Source organism: Gobio gobio (genome assembly GCF_949357685.1).
Source record: "Gobio gobio genome assembly, chromosome: 23".
NCBI lineage: Eukaryota > Metazoa > Chordata > Actinopteri > Cypriniformes > Gobionidae > Gobio > Gobio gobio.
In genome coordinates, this window is record NC_137119.1 from 22,755,336 (window position 1) to 22,776,450 (window position 21,115).

The following is a 21,115-nucleotide window of genomic DNA, read 5'->3' on the forward strand; positions in this document are numbered from 1 at the left end:
ATGCAAAAGGTGCTAGAAAACGGAAGAATTTGCAGGATCTGGAGGATTTTTCTGAAGAACATTGGTCAGTTTAACTGCTCAGGACAAACAAGGGACTCATGAAAAACAGTCTTGTGGACTATATGTAAAAAATATATATATTTTATGTAAAATATCTTATTCAGGACAGTACTAAATAATAAATTACACATTTTGTATGATCCCTCTTATATTGTTAAAATTATTAACATTTTCACAGATTCTGCAAGGGGTTCACATACTTTTTCTTGCAACTATATATATATATATATATATATATATATATATATATATATATATATATATATATATATATATATATATATATAGATTATTCCTATTAATTTATTTATTTTAATATCTGATAATGCAGGTAACAGTGTTGAATTGTTGAATTTGACTTAGTCAACATTAGAAAATTATTCTTGTCTTCCCACTGTACTGTAGGGGGCACTTGATCGTACTTTTTGGAGGTCTTAATTTTAAAAAAATGTTATATATTTTTGTAATGGGATAAATCATGGATTAAAAGGATTGTACGCAAAAGGACACGGCTTAATATTACAATTTTGGTCGTTAAAATTGTTTAATAATATAAATATTTTTTCATGATTTTGAAAATGTATTGAATATGACTAACAGATTATGTTAAATTATGACATATGATTTCAATTGTTTAGGACAATTCAAAATGACCTTTTCCTCATATTTTGGGAGGATACCTTATATTTTAAAAACTACTTACATTTCATTATGGGTTAATACCAATAAAAAATGTGGGATTTGTTTCTCTACTGCCAAATAGAACTATATTTGTGAAGAGTGCCAGGTCTATTTCTGTTGGCAACATTCCAGCAGTAAACAACCAAAAGAATAATTGACTTTCTCACCTCAACTACCACCTATGTGCGCCCAATTAAAACGAGATGGCGACTGATGTTTTTTATTTTATTGCCTCATGTTTTCACCTATTTATTCTCAGGTTATAAAAGAATGTGTGATGTGAATTTGTATTTTTCTGAACCAATTATCCAAATCCTACAAACACCCAAATCTGATATTGTCGATGATAGCGAAGAGGAGACGCCACGATTCCTCAAGTCTCTCTCACAGTCATTAATTTGCATCCATTTCCATGTCTTTGTAATGCTCATGGATTTATTAATAAAGTTTCCAGCGTATAACGTTTTGGCAAGACAATTGCAACAATAAGAGCTAATAAAGCCTGTATGCATCTCCTGTGCCAGCTTCACGATGACTGAGTCTGAAGTGCATTTATTTTTAAGACTCTCTTTAGAAATCTAAGGTCATGGTCAAACTCTAGTGATCAGCATGGAGGAATGTATCCATGTCTGAAGTATTAACCTTAAATTGCTGGTAATTGCTTGATAGTTAGGGGGTTAATCTGGGCAGTTAAATGTGTTTTAAATCAGTGTGAGATCCATGACTAGGCCCAGATGGAGACGTTTTATTTACGTCTCCTATCCTGAATTTGGAATGAATTTAAACATAGTAAATTGTGTTGAAAACCTGTTCGATTACATGCTTCACCTCCAATAACAAACACGCAAGGGCCAGATGCTCTGAATGACGTGTTCAAATTTCTTCAAATCTTTAGAGCTTTCTGTGGAATTGGGTGCAGATTCTATGTGGGCCTTTGTAATGACCCCATTAAAATTACTTGACTACCATATCTAAACCATTTAAAAACTGTCTGATCAGCATGGACGTCTTTTTTTGGATCAGCTGAATCAGACTTTCTCGTCTAGCTTATTGAAGCCGATCTCTGTGACCTGATAATTAAGTTTTTGAAGTCCACGTGAGGGGGAAAAAGTCTTTGACATCATTCTTTTTCCCTTTGAACCAAAAGGATTCACGATCTACAGGAGTTCCACTTTTCCTAGCTTGCTGTGACATCTTCATCAAGCATTTGTCTATGTTGTTGAGGCCAGATTTACAAGCTTCAAATGTATAGCTTCCAGCATTGATGGAAAATAGCTTGCTGTATATTCTGTTCCTGAAAGACCAACATGCACACCATTTGAGTAGAATTATGTCTGCGTTGATCTCCAGCTGATTGATGTTGATTATATGTGATCCAGGAGAGAGTGCGGGTTTTGTGAAGCCAGCTAATTTGTTTCTCCATATAATATATTATTCAGGGTGGAAAACCGTAATTTAGGGAAATGACTGCGCATTTCTAACTCCTTTCCTGTAGATGAAATTATCATGATTTCATACAACAAGCAACTGCATCTCCTTGTTTGCATTTCTCTGGTTCTTTTTCAGTGTGGCACTATAGATTACGGCTCCTATGTGAACTTAACGGAGAGGAATTTGCAGGACGCCCAAAAGTTCATTCTGATGCATGAGGTGGTGCAGCCTGTCGTTCCTGTGCCGTACTTCATGGAGGACAATGTGCGCTTCTCCCATGTGGCCGTGGATGTAGTGCAGGGCAAAGACATGCTCTATCACATCATTTATCTAGCAACAGGTATAGTACCACATCACATATGCATAAAAAGGTCTGTAAGTAGTATTAAAATGTATGTATATTTAATATATTCTAAAATAAGCACTGCATTAGATATACCTTACTGATGAAGGTTAATGGAGTTGCAGCATAAGATGCTCTACTAATAGTACACTACTTGCTGCAGAATTGCTAATGCAGTCCATTAGTTGTGGCTAATAGGAACACATTTGGAATTAATGTTTTGCAAACATGTGAGAGTTATTTTCGGAGTGATCTAATTAGTATATAAGCTTGTTTCTCCCTCAGTCAAAAATAAAAAGATAATTTGTAAAAATATTACAATATAATATAATTAATATTGCTGGGTAGAACAAAAGAAGGATGAGGCGGATCCACATGCAGATTAGGTTTATTAACAAACATGGGTAAAGACAGAGATTGAGCACACCAGGAAACCAGGAACAAGAGCATCTACAGTGGAACATTGACTGACACAACAGGGGAAACACAGTGGTATAAATATACATGAAGCAAACAAGCTTAACAAGATGACAAGACACACCTGGGGAAGGCTAATCAAGAAGAAAACTACAAAGAACTACTAAATATGGCTCAAGACAGGAAATAACAGTCTTCACACAAGACAGGGGAACACTGGCTGGGATCATGAAAGAGCCCCCAACTTAAAAAAAACACTCCTTTTCAGTCAAACTCATTTCAATCTTGAGTACCTATAGAGTAGTCATCCTTCATAACTCCGAAAAGTCTTTAGTTTTATTATATTTATAAAAAAAAGATACGCTGTACCGAGTCTTTCTGGAAAAAAACGAGCGGCTGGAGGCGTATCGTGTAGGCAGGGCTAAAGAGTCACGAGCGCGCGCAGCTATTGCGAAGAGAGTGTGTGAAAGCTGTGACATCCTTAAACGTGAGACATTTTTTTTTATCCTAAATAAACCATGGAGATCAATCAGATTTATCCATACATATATGATCCAGAATCAGATCTAGAGGCTGAAATTGAACAGGAGAAGCAGCAACGACAACTACAGCAGGACGTCTCTATGGTATGTACTGTAACTGTAACTTATACACTTGCTTAGCGGCTTGTCATGCGGGAGTTTTACAACATTTGTGTGCGTTTACTCGTGGTTTATGAGGATATAATTTGGTTTATGGACTATTAAATGTGATTTAATGTTAGCAGTAGCAAGCGGAACGGTTTTGCATGTCAGACTAGTGTGTGTTTACATAGAAAAACAATGGAATAGTAGCGCATTCGAATGAACAAGTTCGATAGCTAACAACACAAAGACATTTGAAGCAGTTTTACTCACCGCCTACTTCCAAAACACAAGTCAAGACGTGAACCTTAATCGCTGGAACCGCTCCATCTTTCAGCATTAGACTAGCTACAAATCCGGCTTCGAACTGGGCCTTGTTTATAAAACAATCGTCGCCGAAATGCAGGGAACAAACAAAACACTTGCACAACTCTGTTGCTGCTCCGGAAAAACAAACTCCATCCTGCCCTGACAACCAAAAACACACATCTTTGGTGACATTGTAGATGTCGTGAAGTCCTGTGACTGCAGCGCAGCCGAGCAAAGTGATTTGATGGGCGTACTGCCTTCGCTCTCTCGCTCTGGTCTACGGGTGCGCGCGCGCACTTCCGGGAGAAGTGCCCTTAGGACCCGTGTAAGGAAATTCCGCCCCATTTGACGTCACACAGACCCATACTCGAAAAAAACTTTCCGAAACTTGTGAGAAACCGGAAGGAGTATTTTTGGCACAGAAATACTCCATCAAACGTCCAACTTCATTTTTGAAACTTTGTCCATGTTTAGCATGGGAATCTAAGTCTTTATCAGTGTAAAACAACTCATGAAGTATGCATGAAACAGCATTTCACCCCCCGCTTTAAGGAGCGGATTCCAGACGCTCCACAGGAAACAGTCCAGGAGGGTGGTGAAACAGAGGCAGAACTGGGGGAGGGATGGAGGGCCAGGAAGATGGCCTGGAGACTGAGGCTAACCTGTCGGCGATTCAAAATCCTGCTGTGTGAAATGTGTTTTGACTGAAAATGACATTGTCGATGACTGACAGCCCTCTCGGGGAGGAGTTATAGACCAGAATATCAGTATTTTAATAGATATATTTACAATTATATCAAACAGAAACAACGCACAAATGTTTGCTTGACCAGCCGCAACAGCAGCACATTACAAAATGATTTATTAACCTGCAACTCTCTTTGCAGAACACACTCCTTGCTCCCTGTGTCTCCCCAACCATTTCCTCCGCCATAATCTGTTTTTCTTTTTCTCCTTTTCACTGCAAATCAGCGCACAGACAATTTGGAACGCAAGCTTTCTGCAGTGTATATTTTTAATAACAATTCCAGTCTCGCGCGAGAACTCCGGTTTGACGCACACATGATCTTGCGTTGTTTCCTTGTCACTTCTCGCGTGTGTTTGGTTGGAAATGTAGTTTGCGGACGGGACAGAGTTGTCGGCGATTCTTCCTCTTGTACAGTGTCATGAAATGTGAAACCTCCTGTCGCCGATCCATCGGTCAGTGTGAACACAGCAGTGACTAATGCTGCCCCAGATAGTCATGCTACTTTTGAAAACATATAAATAAGTTTATTACATTCACAAATGTGAATATGAATATATTGATATCAATGGATAGTTAAAAGAACAGATCTGAGCCAAAAAAATTATAATCTGAAATGAACATTAAAGCCTGTAATATGAAAGTAGTCAGAAAATCCCAGGTGGCTGACTTCTCATTAAACCCAGCTTATTAGAATGTTACTTTTACCATCAAAACTTTGTTGAGTGAAGACTTCTGCATTGCCATAAGGAAGGCACAGGGGAAAACTGACTCTAGTAATTGGTGGTCCACTTGAATCAATGGTCTTTGAAGCAAGCAACAGTTGGTCACCAGGCTGAATAAAGGCATTCGACACATAGCAGCGATCAAACATCAAAGGCAGCATGTGCTTACATAAGGAAAAAAATGTACTGTAAGCTGTCATTTGCTATCCAGATGCACACCAGAGCCCTGGAAAGCTCCAAGCCTGTCTGCTCTGGCCTGCGCACTGCTGAAAAACACTGAACATCTAGTTACCTGTCAACAGAAATTAAAGACACTTGTTGTTAAAGAACTGTGTAAAATAAACACTTGTTAAAGGGAAGGAGATACTTGTTAAATTGTACAGCATAAACACACAGGACAGTCAGGGTTTAAAAGCTGTTTGCTAATTGGGCAAGCAGCGCGTCTTTGATTTTTTATTTCTGGAATACACCAACTGTTTTCGATTATTGGCAGGAGTCAAAGTCTCATGCTGATTCAACAGCATTCGCATTGTCTGCCTGGTCTGACAGTAAGAAAATAAAGGGAGTATTAAAAAAAGAAAGAAAGAAAAGGAATCATCCACCCAAAAAAAATTCATTGTCAAAATGTATGTATTTATATTCCTTTGTGGAACAAAAAAAGAAACATTTTAATGGCCATTTTCTTTTAATGTTTCTATTTTTTAAGTGGTCGGCTCATGCCTACGGAGCACTTGAAGGGAAATGTTGATAGAAAAAAATGTGATGGGATGAAAAATGCTTTTGCATTCTCCCTCAAATGTTTATGTTCCCTTAAGAAACTTTGCGTTCGCCAACATATTATATGCAAATGTTTTGTGAGGTAACAAACTTTCTTAGGGGAACACATACAACCCCAAATCAGAAAAAGTTGGGACAGTATGGAAAACGCAAATAAATAAAAAAAGAAGTGATTTCTAAATTTACTTTGACTTTGACTAAATTTTCATTGCAGACAATATGAACACAAAATATTTCATGTTTTGTCTGGTCAACTTCATGTCATTTGTAAATATGCATCCTGTCCTGTCATTCAGACCTGCAACACATTTCAAAAAAAGTTGGGACAGGAGCAATTTAGGGCTAGTAATGAGGTAAAATTGTTAAATAATGATGTGATTTGAAACAGGTGATGTCAACAGGTGATTGTAATTATGATTTGGGACAAAAGCAGCATCCATGAAAGGTCTAATCCTTTAGGAGCAAAGATGGGCAGAGGATCGCCAGTTTGCCAACAAATACGTGAGAAAATTATTGAAATGTTTAAAAACAATGTTCCTCAAAGAAAGATAGGAAGAGATTTGGATATTTCATATTCAACAGTGCATAACATAATTAAAAGATTCAAGGATTCGGAGATGGTGGTCCAGTGGGTTAAACCATGGAACTGATACGCAGAAGGTTGCTGGTTCGATCCCAACGGTCATCACCAGTGTGTCCTTGAGCAAGGCACTTTACTCCATGTTGCTCCAAGGGGATTGTCCCTGTAATAAGGTCCCTGTAAGTCGCTTTGGATAAAAGCGTCTGCCAAATGCATAAAATAAAATAAAAAAGTAAAATGTAAACGTCTTTTAAGTGTTGTGAAAAGGAATGGCAACATTACAAAGTGGTAAATGCTTTACTGTCCCAACTTTTTTTGAAATGTGTTGCAGGTCTGAATGACAGGAAAGGATGCATATTTACAAATGACATGAAGTTGACCAGACAAAACATGAAATATTTTGTGTTCATATTGTCTGCAATGAAATACAAGTCAAAGTAAATTTAGAAATCACTTCTTTTTTTTTTATTTGCGTTTTCCATACTGTCCCAACTTTTTCTGATTTGGGGTTGTATTAATTATATTATATTATATATTATAATATGTTCTATCACATATTTTGGTCACACTTTAGATTAGGGTCCAATTCTCACTATTAAAGGTGCACTGTGAAGCGGCATCTAGCAGTGAGGTTGCAACCGCTCACCAGGATTAAGGGATGTAGAATATGGTCATGCAGAATAGCCAATAACCTGTAATATGCATGCTAATAAGCAACTAGTTAATTGTGAGAATTGGACCCTAAACTAAAGTGTTACCCATATTTTTTCTATCACCATGTCGCTTTAGGGGCTCCGTACATGCCACATATTCCAAGTCTTTTAGAACTCAAAAACGTTTGTGAATGTTCAAGAGAAAGATTTATTTACAAATTGGACATCGCTACTTCTCTTGAACACACCAAAGGTTGATTTTCAGTCAATAATGACTTTAATTTCAGTCTCTTCAGTGTTATTTTAGTATTATGTATATGCTATTATATTTATCATCTAATATTTGTGTTTTGTTTAATTTCAGCTTTATTTTATTTTTTACTCATCTATTTATTACTATATGCATCTGGCTGATAGAGAAAACGATTTTTAATAGTTTTAGTTAACAATAACAACACAGGTCTGTTTCTCACACAAACTTTCTCGAATTACTTCAAAAGACTTGGAATATTGCACACATTGTATGGATCACTTTTATAATAAGTAAATGGTAATTCTGGCAAGCTTCAATATGAAATGGAAATATGGAAAAAAGCAACCGCCACAATTCATCAAAATCTCTCCTTTTGTGTTCCATGAAAGAAAGTCATAAACATTTGGAACAACATCATTTTTTATTTCTTGGTGAATGAATTCTCAAAATTCTCAAAAAAAGCTCAAAATCGCAGTCTTTTGCCATGGACTTTGAGATAATGACATGCACTCAAGATCAAAATATTTTAGAGGTGCTGTATGTGCCATGTTTACAGAGTTAGCCTAAATTCAATTCATTTCAGACAATAGCTTGAAGTGTGAGGAACGGTTGAATTCTCACAGTTGAATGGAATGAAATAGAGCACTGAAGCCTGTTTTGACAAGGGCAGGGACCTAATCAGTGGCTCTAAAAGTAGTATCTAAAAGTTCATTGCCCCACACATTGTATGGCTCCTATAAAACACCTGACATTCAGCTTTGGCGTGAACAGAAGAATAACAGCAGCTACGAGGATAAAACAGATATTATATAGCTTATCGAACCTATCCAGTTCACTCTTTTTGACATTATGAGACCAATGAATGTCCTTCACGGACTCCCCAGCCACACAGACCACATGCTCCGGGGAGGGTTGTGTAACTTGCGAAACGGTGATTGGGCTGATAATTCTGTCCTCCTTTTCACTACACAAAAGCCACCCTTTGGAGATGATAATGAATCTTCTCTGGAGAGTAGTGCGCCCTGTTTGCCCTTTCTGATCCAAATAGCACATCCATATTTAAGTTGACAGCCCAGGTGGCAGACTAGCACTTTATATAATTTTCATGTGATTGAAGAGATCTGAGGTCATTCTCCACTGCTGCTTCTCTGACATAATTTCCTTCCAATCTCACCAGGTCATCAGAGATGCCCCACTTGATCACCTAAACTGATTCCTCACTCTTCTCCACCCATCCCCTACCATCTCCCTTAAAGTCTAACACATTTGTTCTCAAATTCCTCTTTCTAGATTACGGCACCATTAGGAAGGTCCTCTCCCCACTGAACCAGACCATGGGCAGCTGTTTGCTGGATGAGATTGAGCTTTTCCCTTCGAAGAGGAGGCAGCCAATCCGCAGCCTGCTTATACTACACAGCCGCAGTGAGCTATTTGTTGGAGTCAGAGACCAGGTCATCAAAATCCCCCTGATGCGCTGCAACTTCCACAAGTCTAGAGAGTAAGTACTTCTGCTTCTCAGCTGACAGATGCACAATATCTCAAGGTAGATTTTCATAACTACTTTCTTAAAGAAAACCCTTCACCATTGAAACTTTTTTTGTTTCTAGCATAAACAATAAATTAATAGTGACCAGTGCTGCCCAGCACATTTTTCATATGAATTTCGATGACTTAAAATATAGTCAACAAGTCATATGGAATATTAGGGTGCTTTTTTGTCCTTTTTGGAGCTTGACAGATCCTACATCCACTTTTGATTATACTTTCTGCACCAGACACAACTTTTCTTTTCTGTGTACTTAACCAAGGCCATGTGGACATTGAAGAAAAGTATTAACAAATAACGATGTATCCCATTTTTTCACAATCCAGTCAATTCACAAAGAGTAAAACCAAGTCCCAGCCTATATTTTGAAGCTGACTATTTTGTTACACCCCTACACTTTTTGTTGGTATCTCTTTTCAATAAAATTCTATTTGTTGGCTTTAGTTAATGCATTAGTTATCTTGAACTAACAAAAGACCATTTTTACAGCATTTAATAATTTAGGTTGACACCTTAATGATATGTAATTATACTATTGTTGTAAATGTTAAAGGCGCAATATGTAAGATTTTTTTATTAAAATATCAAAAAACCACTAGAACAATGATAGATATTCTGTTGACTTGTGTACTTACATTATCCCAAATGTTTCCAAGAGTGTTTAAATCCAGAGAAATAAGCAATTTTAACCAGGACACGGACCGTGTCCATGCATCGCATATCAATGACATCACATCCGCGTTACCTTCGATTTCCGTTTTTATTTTGTAGAAACCATGGAAACACCAAAGACCCTTTAATATACTATGTGTTTTATTAGACAGGTGAGCAACTGTTCGGATACATTCATGGACAGAAATCTAACCATTGTTATGTAGCTCAACTCAGTCTTTGTCACGTGTGAGCAGAGAGAAGAAGCTGAGTGCGAATCCAAATGCAGCATGAACGATTTAATAACAAACAACATACAGTAAATCCAAGAATGAGGGTATCAAAACAGGCAGGAGTGCAACGACAGGAATAGTTGTGGGAAGTTCGGATCATTTTACTGAATCTCGTTCAGCAAAATGAACAAAGTCATTTTGTTCATTTTGTTCATTTCAGCAGAATCTAATTAAAATGTTACATGCTACATTTTTCAACACATTTAGTACATTTGGAATAAAAAATAAACTATAAGCTAATGCAGCCATGGCCAAACTTTGAGAAAGAAATTATTAATTAATTGCTTAGCTTGCTTCAGTCTATGTATGCAGTCTGTTAGTTCACCTTACCTCCCGATCCAAATCGTTCTTTCTTTTGTCACTTCACATTTAATCATGTCTATCTTCTGGAAAGTTTAGTTCACCTCTCGTGTCTTTGGGTATGAGCCGTTTGTTCGGTCATCATGTCTGAACTGGGCCGTGACAGCCTCATATGCAATACATGCGTCCGGAAACAGAATTGATTAGTTAACCAGTCTCGAGTCTTCGGGTTTGAGGCACCTCAAACCCGAAGACTCGAGACTGGTGAACTAATCAATTCTGTTTCCTGTACAGAACATATTGGATGTTGCGCATGTGCAGTCAACACAAAATTAACGAATCGCTCTCTGAGACAACCCGTTGTTCTCGAGTCATATTAAAGATTTGTTCAAAATGAACGAATCATTCATGAACGACACTTCACTAGACAGGAACACACATACAGGAGCAACAACCGACAAACAACAGCTGAAGCACTGGGGTATATATACACAAAGGGAAACAAGGTTAACAAGATAACAAGAGGGAGTGGCTAAATGGGAAACACCTGGGGAAACTAATCAGCATGAAAAACTACAAAGAACTACAAAACATGACACAAGACAGGAAATAACAAAAGTCCTCACAAGACAGGGAAACACAGACTGGGATCATGACAGTCTTATTGTTTAAATCTCATTTTCTTGATTTACTGCGAGTACCATGTTTTACCATACCTAATATGCAACAACTGTCTCATAGTAGACGCAGAGTGAATGTACAGAGAAGCATCATAACATAACTTTCAACACACTCAAATAATGTATCTAATATGATAAAACAGTGCTGCGTTACCCCACATATGCATGACCAGAAGAAGCGGAAGCAGTCGTCTGCGGCATAATAGAAGCTCCACTGCTCTCGAGCGTGTTTCACGCGTCTCTTATTAGCAATCGCTCCAGTAGCCTCGTTATGCTCCTTTAATAAATCTTTAATACATTAGCTCATCATGAATATGATTTCTGCCTGAATCCCGTCAGATTCTTTTTCACCGTCTGTAGAGGTGAAGACAACAACTCCCATGATTCCACGAAATCAAGGCGCCACCTTTGTTTTGAATAGGCGACCTCTAGCAGTGAAAAGTACATATTGTGCCTTTAATTCATGTTTATTCATAACAAACAGTAATTTAGGAAATTCTATAGAAATCAATATGATCCTAAATGAATAAATGCGTTAAAAGTATTTTTCATTGTTAGTTCATGATGCCTTTATCTTTCTGTCTGCCTAATGCATTAATTTAACTAATGTGAAATAAATTGAAACATCTTACCCATTCGTTTCCCTTGCAAATGCCACATTTTATGTCAGAAGTTAAATGCAGATGCCATTTAATGATGGCTTTTAATAACACCAACATTTTGATTCCTGACAAGATAAATTATACTACTAATCTAACCAGTGCGTACATGCATGTAACTTAATTTTTCATTGCGCCAGAATAAACGCAATGTCACAAGGATCCTCTGCCAGAGGGCAACAAAGAACAATCATCATGTTTGACATTGTGCCTCCAGGCCGTCATATCAAGAGCACTTCTCTAATCTCTGCTCATAAGGGGAGATGGCAGCCTGTTCATCATCTCTCTACATTTGCATTCCAATGAAAAGCGCTGAGTTATGTGAATATGAGCTGAGTTTTGCCTGATGAGCTTTTTCTGTCCTATTAAGCGGTTTAAAGATTGGGAGAGATCAATTACTCACACCTATGCGCTTATGAGTGGAGAGCTTATGCAAACTTTTTTTTAATTTTTAATAAACGGACACATGCCACAACGGGGCTTTTAAAAATGACTGGTTTACTCTGCTGACACTTACATTGCTTTGTCACCGTACTCCAGACATTATGTAACTGAATGCTTGGCTTTATCTTTCTGTCTGCACTGATGATAGTCCTCAATGAGTTTGAAAAGTTATTTGGTGTGTCTCAAGGCCGTTCTCTGTTTCTGATGAAAGTTATTACCAAGACTCAAGGGAAATATTGCCGGATTAAGTTATGCCAATGCAAGCTATATTTATAATAAGAAGCATGTGTGCACTTTAAGGTGTTTAACTATTTCAAGGGCTCATATCATGTGTTTTTTCATTCAGTTTATTTCCCTGAGGTCCACGTATAAAATTATTCAAGTTTTTTTTTTATAATTTTGTTCCAGTTAGTGTCATAATTTAGTTTACAGAAGTGTTTCCCAATCCTCTTCATGGAGGCACCCCCAGAGATTGTATTATTATAGAGAGATGAGAGGGTCTGTATCACTTACCAGTGGAGAAAGCGTAACGGCTAACTTGGATCATGTGATCCACACCTCAGCCTATCGTTTAATGACAGTGATGCCAGTGCTCGCCGTTCAAAGTTTTATGACAGTCAGTTACAGTTTACATTAATCAGTTTATGAATAAATGTTATATATTTTGGTGTTATATCGCTAGTAAACGTACAGTAGGATTGCATTGTTTGTGGAATGTGCTTTACTGCAGAAAAAAGAGAGTGAATATCTCTATTAAATTACTAGTCACTGCAGGGCACATAAAACTACATTTAAGATTACACTAAAAACTTAATTGTGATTTAATACATATTTAATTCATTATTATATCATTAGACACACAGCAGTCATAAATCATTACAATACAAATCTAACCTGGCAGCGATAGAAAGAACACATTTTTTATTTTCATTAAACAACATAAGATATAACACAATATTTATAATTAAATTATTCATTTTCTCTTTATTCATTAAAATGCATGATATCAGCGTCATATGCATACATGCAGTTATAATAGTCATTACAAGTCAATACATAACTGGTAAAACCTGGAAGCCAACTTTCTTTATACAATATACAATATCACAAAAAAAAAAAAACTAGTCCTACCTGTCGCAACATTCCCTACTCTGCCTTCTCTTATAAAATAACCTTTTTATCATAGTAAAATCTACATATCATTCCCAACAAAAGTATTGTGTAGTGTAAAACATGTAGAAGATTAGCGGACAGGCAGTCGATTCATTAAATGATAAGCTATTTCCAGTTTTTTGATGCTGTGCCTTTTAGATTTAAGTAAACATCCTTTTTGCATGTGAGAAACCAGTAATGTACTCCTGCTGTTCTTACTCATGGGCTGCGTCCGCAATCGGTTACTCTCTTGAGTAGGTACTTATTTTGAATTAGTAATTACTTTGTGACCGCTAAAAAAGTATGTTCTATATAGTATGAATGTGTGTAGTATGAATGTAGTCTGGACGTACTACATTCGCCATGTTGTCATTATCATGTGACCTACCAGCGTCAGTCATTTCACCGCCATTCACAAATTCTCTCCCGTGGCCTCATGGGATAGTAAAGTGTCCATCGTATGCACACTTCAGAATCTCACCGGAAAAAGTAGGTAATCTGGGTACTTTTTGCCCACTCTTTTATGAGTACTGTGAATTCGTACATACTTCTTTTGTCACATACTGTTTTTCGCCTACTATATAGTAGGGTAGTATGCGATTTCGGATGCAGCCATAGCCTTTTCAGAAGGATGTGCAGAGCTGTAGGTGCTTCACACAGCTAGGCTTTATGATAGCACACTTGTTCCTTGTTTCACCTCTACTGTCTTCAAGTTTCAGATGTCTGATAGGATTTCATAAGCTGTTCTTCCAGTTTAGTGTCAATAGATGGTGTTTTTGAACTAGGAAGGAAGTTTTCAGTTGTGAAACATACAGTATGCTTTCATAAAGGAAAATTGGATTTCTCGTTATATGACCTCCTCACTTCTGCTCTTCTTTCATCTTCTTTCAGTTGATTAATGTTGCCATAAACTTTCATATCGTGGTGAGCATCTGCTCTTTCTCTCTCTCTCTCAGTGCCTGTGTGGGGGCCAGGGATCCGTACTGTGGCTGGGATCTGGTGCTTAAGAAATGCACCACCCTGGAAGAGAGCGTCAGCATGAGCCAATGGGAGCAGAGCATCACACGGTGTCCTGTGAGTATTCAGAATGCACTTCAATCATTCACGCAGTGCCTCAGCCCTCAAAGCCAAATGTTTTTTTTTGGGATTTTGTTTTACGTATCAAGACTTGATGCTGATCCAGTCTGTCGGTAAAGAACAGTGACAAATGTGCCTGCTTCAACCGTAACGCCAGTCTTGCAAGATCAACTTTTTTTCTCATAACAGCAGACACCCTAAGTGGAGTTTTATAACAATGTTGAGGAAACATTGCAGGTGCTGAGACAATGCAGATCTGATGTCTTGCTGCTTTTGCAGCAAAACTAACTTTTCTTCCCAATGTAATCAAAAAGAGAATATTAGGCCAATTGCGCATGTGCGCAACGAAACAAAGCGCTGCAAAAATTGCTGTCTGCCATGGTACTTTTGAGTGGCGTTCTCTAGTAACATGGCTTCATATTCCCACACTCCTTTGTGCTGACATGTGCCCCTGCCTGAGGCCTCCCAGACTGTAGATCACTCCCAAAATGCAATCCATCAGGTCTCTCCCATTTACGGTGGCTCTGAAAATATTTGGACACCTATTCTTCACGTGGTTTCATGTTCTAAAGGTTACATGCAGCATTCTGTGAGATACCACAGCTCACACATACTATATACTATATCAGGCATTGTTTCTCTTTAGGTAAGAGACCTTGTAGCTCTAGCTGAGAAATGACATTTTGTGTAATAGCAAGTTGCCACCCACACTGCCTGAAGAAAGCAGCATGGAATTGTTGAACACACAGGGAAGTGCAAAAGCGTGGGAGGCTTCGCTCTCAGAGTCACTAGAATGCAAGATTTAGTATTGATTTAGTTTCACACATGTTGTTTAAACATATTGGTTACACATTTTGAGGTCCAGATTTCCTTTGTTGCTGAAAACAAAAATCAAAAATGTGCCCCAAACATGTTAAAGGGCACCTATTATGCTAAATCCACTTTTACATGGTGTTTTGGACATAAATGTGTGTTGGCAGTGTGTGAACACAATCACCCTACAATGATAAAAATCCACCCACTCCTTTTTTAAATCCCCATGAAACCAAAGCAGTCTCAGTAGACATGCCGTTTTGAGTCTCTGAGCAGTATGATGTCATGCTGCTCAGGCCCCGCCCATAGCAGCTGACTGACAGTCCTGCATTACCATATTTCCGCCCTCAGCGAGTTGTACGCTATCCGCCATTTTCTCCGCGCTCCAGTGAACATGAGTGAACATAAGAGTCTTCATTTTCTCTCAACATCTGAGCCACCTGAGTCGGAAGCAGTGGATTAGTTTTATTTTTGAAGGTAATGTGCACCAAAATATTCCTCAATTCGTTTATTTGTGCACAAATCATTTCACTTCAGACTGCTTTGTGAATGAGGGGCAGTACAAGGCAGGTTTTGCTAAAAAGTTGTTATTCAAGGATGGATCTGTACCAACTGTTCATCCAGTCATAGTCTCCAGAGCGATACTGGTTACGGTATTAATGAAAGGGAGAGCACGCACTTTATTACAGTTCATTGGAGTTGTTTTACGGATATAAAGTTTACCCGTTTATTAAACACCCCCTAAAAGATCTGTATATATAGGTTTACTATTAGTTGTAACAAGTGTTTTTGTGTAATTCTGATGATAATGCAAGGCAGAGAGAGAGTTTATGGATAAGACTTTAATGTGCACTTCTTGTACTGTTTTATTACGTTAATAGTGCGAAAAGTGGATAAAAGTAAGATGACAACATAAGTTATAACTGTAATTAAATGAAAATATATCTGTTCTATCTCCATACAGCATATATTCTCTGGCTCTGTAGGCATTATTGACTCTTATTATTGACTTTGTTTTGTTTTGTTTCTGGTTGGACTGAAACTGCCCTAACTGCCGTAAAAAAAAAAAAAAAAAAAAAATAATAATAATAATAATAAAAAAATATATATGGAAAAACCGATGAAATTCTGGTTTTGTAATTTTACAAAAAGTACTTCTAAAAAAATTTTGGTAGTCGGTTTGAAGTTTTAAAACTATGGGGTTTTGATGTAATTTTGTTAATTTTTTTATTTTAAACCCCTTTGTCAAGGTTAGGAAGTTTGAGGTTGTCAAATGTGATATTTAACATGAAATGTGATATACTATTCATGATTCAAAAAGACAAAATGACTGTGTATGATTGCAAACTGATGCCATTGTCCTTTGACCCATCTGTTTTTTTGTCCTATCAAAAAATGACAACCACAAAAACCATTTACTTAAGCATTGTTAATAAAATAAAATTCAACTGTTTTCGTGCCTATTTCACCTAGATATAGGGCATCCTACTCATCTGACCTAGTCCTTTTGGATACTATATAGCAAGGAATCTTGCATATTTATCCACGGGATGTGATTGTGTCCAGGTGTCTAAGGTTGAGTGAAAGGTCTAAAATGACTTCAGTAGTAGAGCACAGTAAGTCTAGATGGAGACACACTCCATTCACAAAGCAAAGCCCATCTGGAGGCTGACACATTATGGAAATAAACAAAGAACCACATTTGTTTTCTCTGGGAAAAAAACATCAACTTACTGTATCATCCCCGTCTTAAAATTGGCAGAAACCCCATCTCTATTTAAAGGAAAAGCAAGACCTTTGAAAATGAGGTTTGTTTTTTCTTTTCTACCGTATTGGAAATGTGACTCTCTTATGCGATCGGTACACAAAGAGCACAGACAATTTCTCTCCACACAGATGTTCATTTATTCTTCTCTATTCATAATGCAATGACAATCTTTTCCACAGAACTCATTGTGTTTTATGCGCAAGACAACATTACCTTCTCCTTTTGTTTACAAAATATGTTGTCCTGTATCTGATACCTCAGATGTTAATAACCAGAGAGCAATAACAAAATTACATTAGCTATTCATTACTACATTCTCATATAATGCCTCAAATGAAAACATTTGCTCATTGTTAAGCATGTTCATTTTCCAAACAGGAGCCCGTGTTATTTTCAGCTATCACAAATCTAATATGCTGAAAGCTACAGTATATTTTAGTGTGGATTTATCTAATAACTGGCAAATGTGACCTTATCTGCACATTCTGCAGTAATAATTTATTTTCATTCATATTTTGTTTACTTGTTTCTGTGCCCATTTACTATTTATGTGCTTTCTTTCTTTTCTCTGTGTTCTGTATGTGTGTGTGGATGTGTATATGTCTAGGTGAGGAATGTGACTGTGGATGGTCATTTTGGAGCTTGGTCGGGATGGAAAGCTTGCAGTCATAGCGATGGCAGCAGTGTTGGTTCATGCCAGTGTCGGACTCGAGCCTGTGACAGCCCGAGCCCTCAGTGTGGAGGGCAACCGTGCCAAGGAATCAGTGTTGAGGTGGCAAACTGCTCCAGGTATACAACGCTCTACAAATGTCAAAGACTAAAGCACAAATAGGAAGTTACACTTTAAGCATAACAGATAGCTTGTTTATATGGATGCCTAGTAAAAAGTAAAAAAATTTAATGATATTTGCAACATTGTTTTGTTGTAATTTTATATGTCACAATGTAACTTTATATCTCACAATTTCAACTTTATTTCTCTTCATATGACATTTGCAACCTTATGTCTCACAATTGTTACTTTATTTATCATATTTGCTACTTTACATCTCACAATGTGACTTTTATATCTTGTAATTGCGTGTTTATTTCCCTGAATTGCAGGTTTATTGTAATCAGATTTTATTTCGTAATTGCGACTTGATTTCTTATCATTGTCATTTTTAAATTGCAGATTTCATATGACAGTTGCGACTTCATGTCTCACAATTGTTACTTTGTTCCTCTTAATTGTGACTTTAACACTGTGACTATATTTCGCAATTGTGCCTTGATTTTTGATCAGAATTGTCATTTTGTTTCACAATTTTGATTTTAAATCTCTCAATTGCATGTAATTGCGACTAAATGTACATGTGTCTTGCGATTAAAACCTTATTTCTCATAATTGTTATTGTAAATGTTTTAGATATGATTTAATTTCATCACATAAAAAAAAAAAAACGAAAACATTGTGTATCCTACTTTTCAGGGGAAAAAAACACTGCTTTATCAAAGTTGGTATTGTGGCTTCGTATGTTGTCAAACACTTGCATGTGTCATTAGATTATTAAAGGGTTAGTTCACCCAAAAATGAAAATTCTGTCATTAATTACTTACCCTCATGTCGTTCGACACCCGTAAGACCTTTGTTCATCTTCAGAACACAAATTAAGATATTTTTGTGGAAATCCGATGGCTCAGAAAGGCCTCCATTGGCAGCAATGTAATTTGCACTCACAAGACCCATAAAAGGTACTAAAGACGTCGTTAAAAAATCCATCTCACTACAGTGGTTCTACAATAATTTTATGAAGCGACGAGAGTAGTTTTTGTGCGGAAAAAAAATCTAAATAACGACTTTATTCAACAAATTCTTGTCTTCCGCCTGGGCCTTTAATGTGAACTCACGAAGTACCACGACGCATGCGCGAGAATATGACTTTAATTTTGCAGCTTTGATAAGGCACTTTTACGTGCACTTGTTCGTTTCTCACGGTTCGGGCATCCAGGAAATGCACACTTCAGCCCCATCTTGACCACTACGCAAAGACCTAAAGCACGATCAATGTAGAATTCAACAGCTTAGTGTGTCTTGGAGTGTCTTCCTCTGCTTGTAAACAAAGCTCCTTGCTTCCAGGTCATGTGTCAGAACGCCGGCCTTACGTCATATTCTCGCGCATACGTCGTGGTGCTTCGTGAGTTCAAGTCAAAGGCCCAGACGGTAGACAAGAACTTGCTGAATAAAGTCGTTATTTAGATTTTATTTTGCGCAAAAAAAACTATTCTCGTCGCTGCATAAAATTATTGTAGAACCACTGTAGTGAGACGGACTTTGTAACGACATCTTTAGTACCTTTTATGGGTCCTGTGAGTACAAATTACATTGCTGCCAATGGAGGCCTTTCTGAGCCATCGGATTTTAACTAAAATATCTTAAATTGTGTTCCCAAGATGAACAAAGGTCTTACGGGTGTCGAACGACATGAGGGTAAGTAATTAATGACAGAATTAAAATTTTTGGGTGAACTAACCCTTTAACATTTTACCAAAATCAAGCTCACCAAACAGTTGATGGGCCCCATTGACTTCCATAGTAGGAAAAAAATACTATGGAAGTCAATGGGTGCCGTCAACTGTCTGGTTATCAACATTCTTTAAAATATCTTCTATTGTGTTCAACAGAAGAAAGAAACTCATGCAGGTTTGGAACAACATGAGTAAATGATTACAAAGTTTTAATTTTTTGGTGATCTATCTCTTTACTAAGATCCTCAGTAAACAAACTAAAGGTCAGATTATACCAGCCAGCTGTACCAGCGTTTGATTAGTGATTACTGCTGTAACCTATCTATCCCCAGAAACGGGGCATGGACGCCATGGACAGCCTGGGCTCCTTGCAGCACCAGCTGCGGGATCGGATTCCAAGTTCGACAACGTTCCTGCAGCAACCCCACTCCCCGCCACGGAGGACGGGTTTGTGTGGGCCAGAACCGTGAAGAGAGGTAAAGCAAAAGCAAGATATCTCATTACATATGCAGATTTATTTCTTGCATTTATTTGTTTTTTTGGAATTTGCATTCAAAATCCACTTAGCTCAGAAATCTGAGGGGGCACGTGCCTGTTTGAAAGGTCATGACGCTTCTTTTGTTTGTTCCTTTCATCCTCACCTGCCGCATGTGCAATTGCTTCTGTGATTGCTTGGCAGTTGACGATAATGAATGAATATACGCTGCTCATTTCATTGGTTTTTTTATTACTCATCCTATTATGCATCCTATTATGCAATGTTCATCTGTAGAAAGCTTGTTAGTGCATAACTATCAGCACACAAACCAAATGTTTGAATGGAGGAGTGAGAGAGGTTCTTCTTTATCTGCCTCATAATTTGTGTGACTGACATCCAATTAAAAAAAAAAAACATGCTAAGGCTTGTTAATTACAAAGACTGCAACCACAGACTCCACACACTCTCAAACACTGTAGGTATGATGCGGTGTCTTCTAATCATGGCAGAATTATGTTTAAACTACGCTGGACTGAGAATGTGTGAGGTTTCTAAGCAACAGTGCATTGCAGCTGAAAAATTAGACCTGAAGTGGAGGGATGAAGAGAAGAAGAGAGAGGCATCTGTTTAAAACAGCTATGGTCCCTCCATTGGAGGTGCCAGTTTCCCCTGACTCGCCCTTTATGCTTTTGTCTTCACACTATTTTGATCCATATTCTCATGTTAAAGACATCATTGTGTTTATTCTCTGAAACTCGGTGGATCCTATGACAGGACATAATAAGACGAGAAAATGGAAATTATCTCTAATATCTAAGTTGTTTCTCCTAGAAAGTGGTTATCAATTGGTTTTGCTTCAGGACTCAGGTGGCAACCAACAATATCAATCAAAATGGTAAACAAAAGTAAACGAAACAGGACAGTTTTGTTTACTTTTGTACACTAAACCATTTAGTTTAATCCTTAAAGGATTAGTTCACTTCAAAATGAAAATTTCCTGATAATTTACTCACCCCCATGCCATCCAAGATGTTCATGTCTTTCTTTCTTCAGTGGAAAAGAAATTAAGTTTTTTGGAGGAAAACATTTCAGGATTTTTCTCCACACAATGGACTTCAATGGCAACCAAAATGTTGAAGGTCCAAATCA

General features: G+C 37.5%; 1 protein-coding gene across 1 annotated transcript in view; it reads left to right on the plus strand.

Annotated features, from left to right (window-relative positions):
* sema5a (sema domain, seven thrombospondin repeats (type 1 and type 1-like), transmembrane domain (TM) and short cytoplasmic domain, (semaphorin) 5A) overlaps positions 1-21,115 on the plus strand; it is a 167,374-nt gene that overhangs the window by 95,107 nt on the left and 51,152 nt on the right. The window contains exons 10-14 of the mRNA XM_079806938.1: positions 2,308-2,512; positions 8,888-9,095; positions 14,279-14,396; positions 17,588-17,769; positions 19,821-19,964. Coding sequence (XP_079663064.1) covers positions 2,308-2,512; positions 8,888-9,095; positions 14,279-14,396; positions 17,588-17,769; positions 19,821-19,964 — 857 coding nt within the window. The remainder of the gene's footprint in view (positions 1-2,307; positions 2,513-8,887; positions 9,096-14,278; positions 14,397-17,587; positions 17,770-19,820; positions 19,965-21,115) is intronic.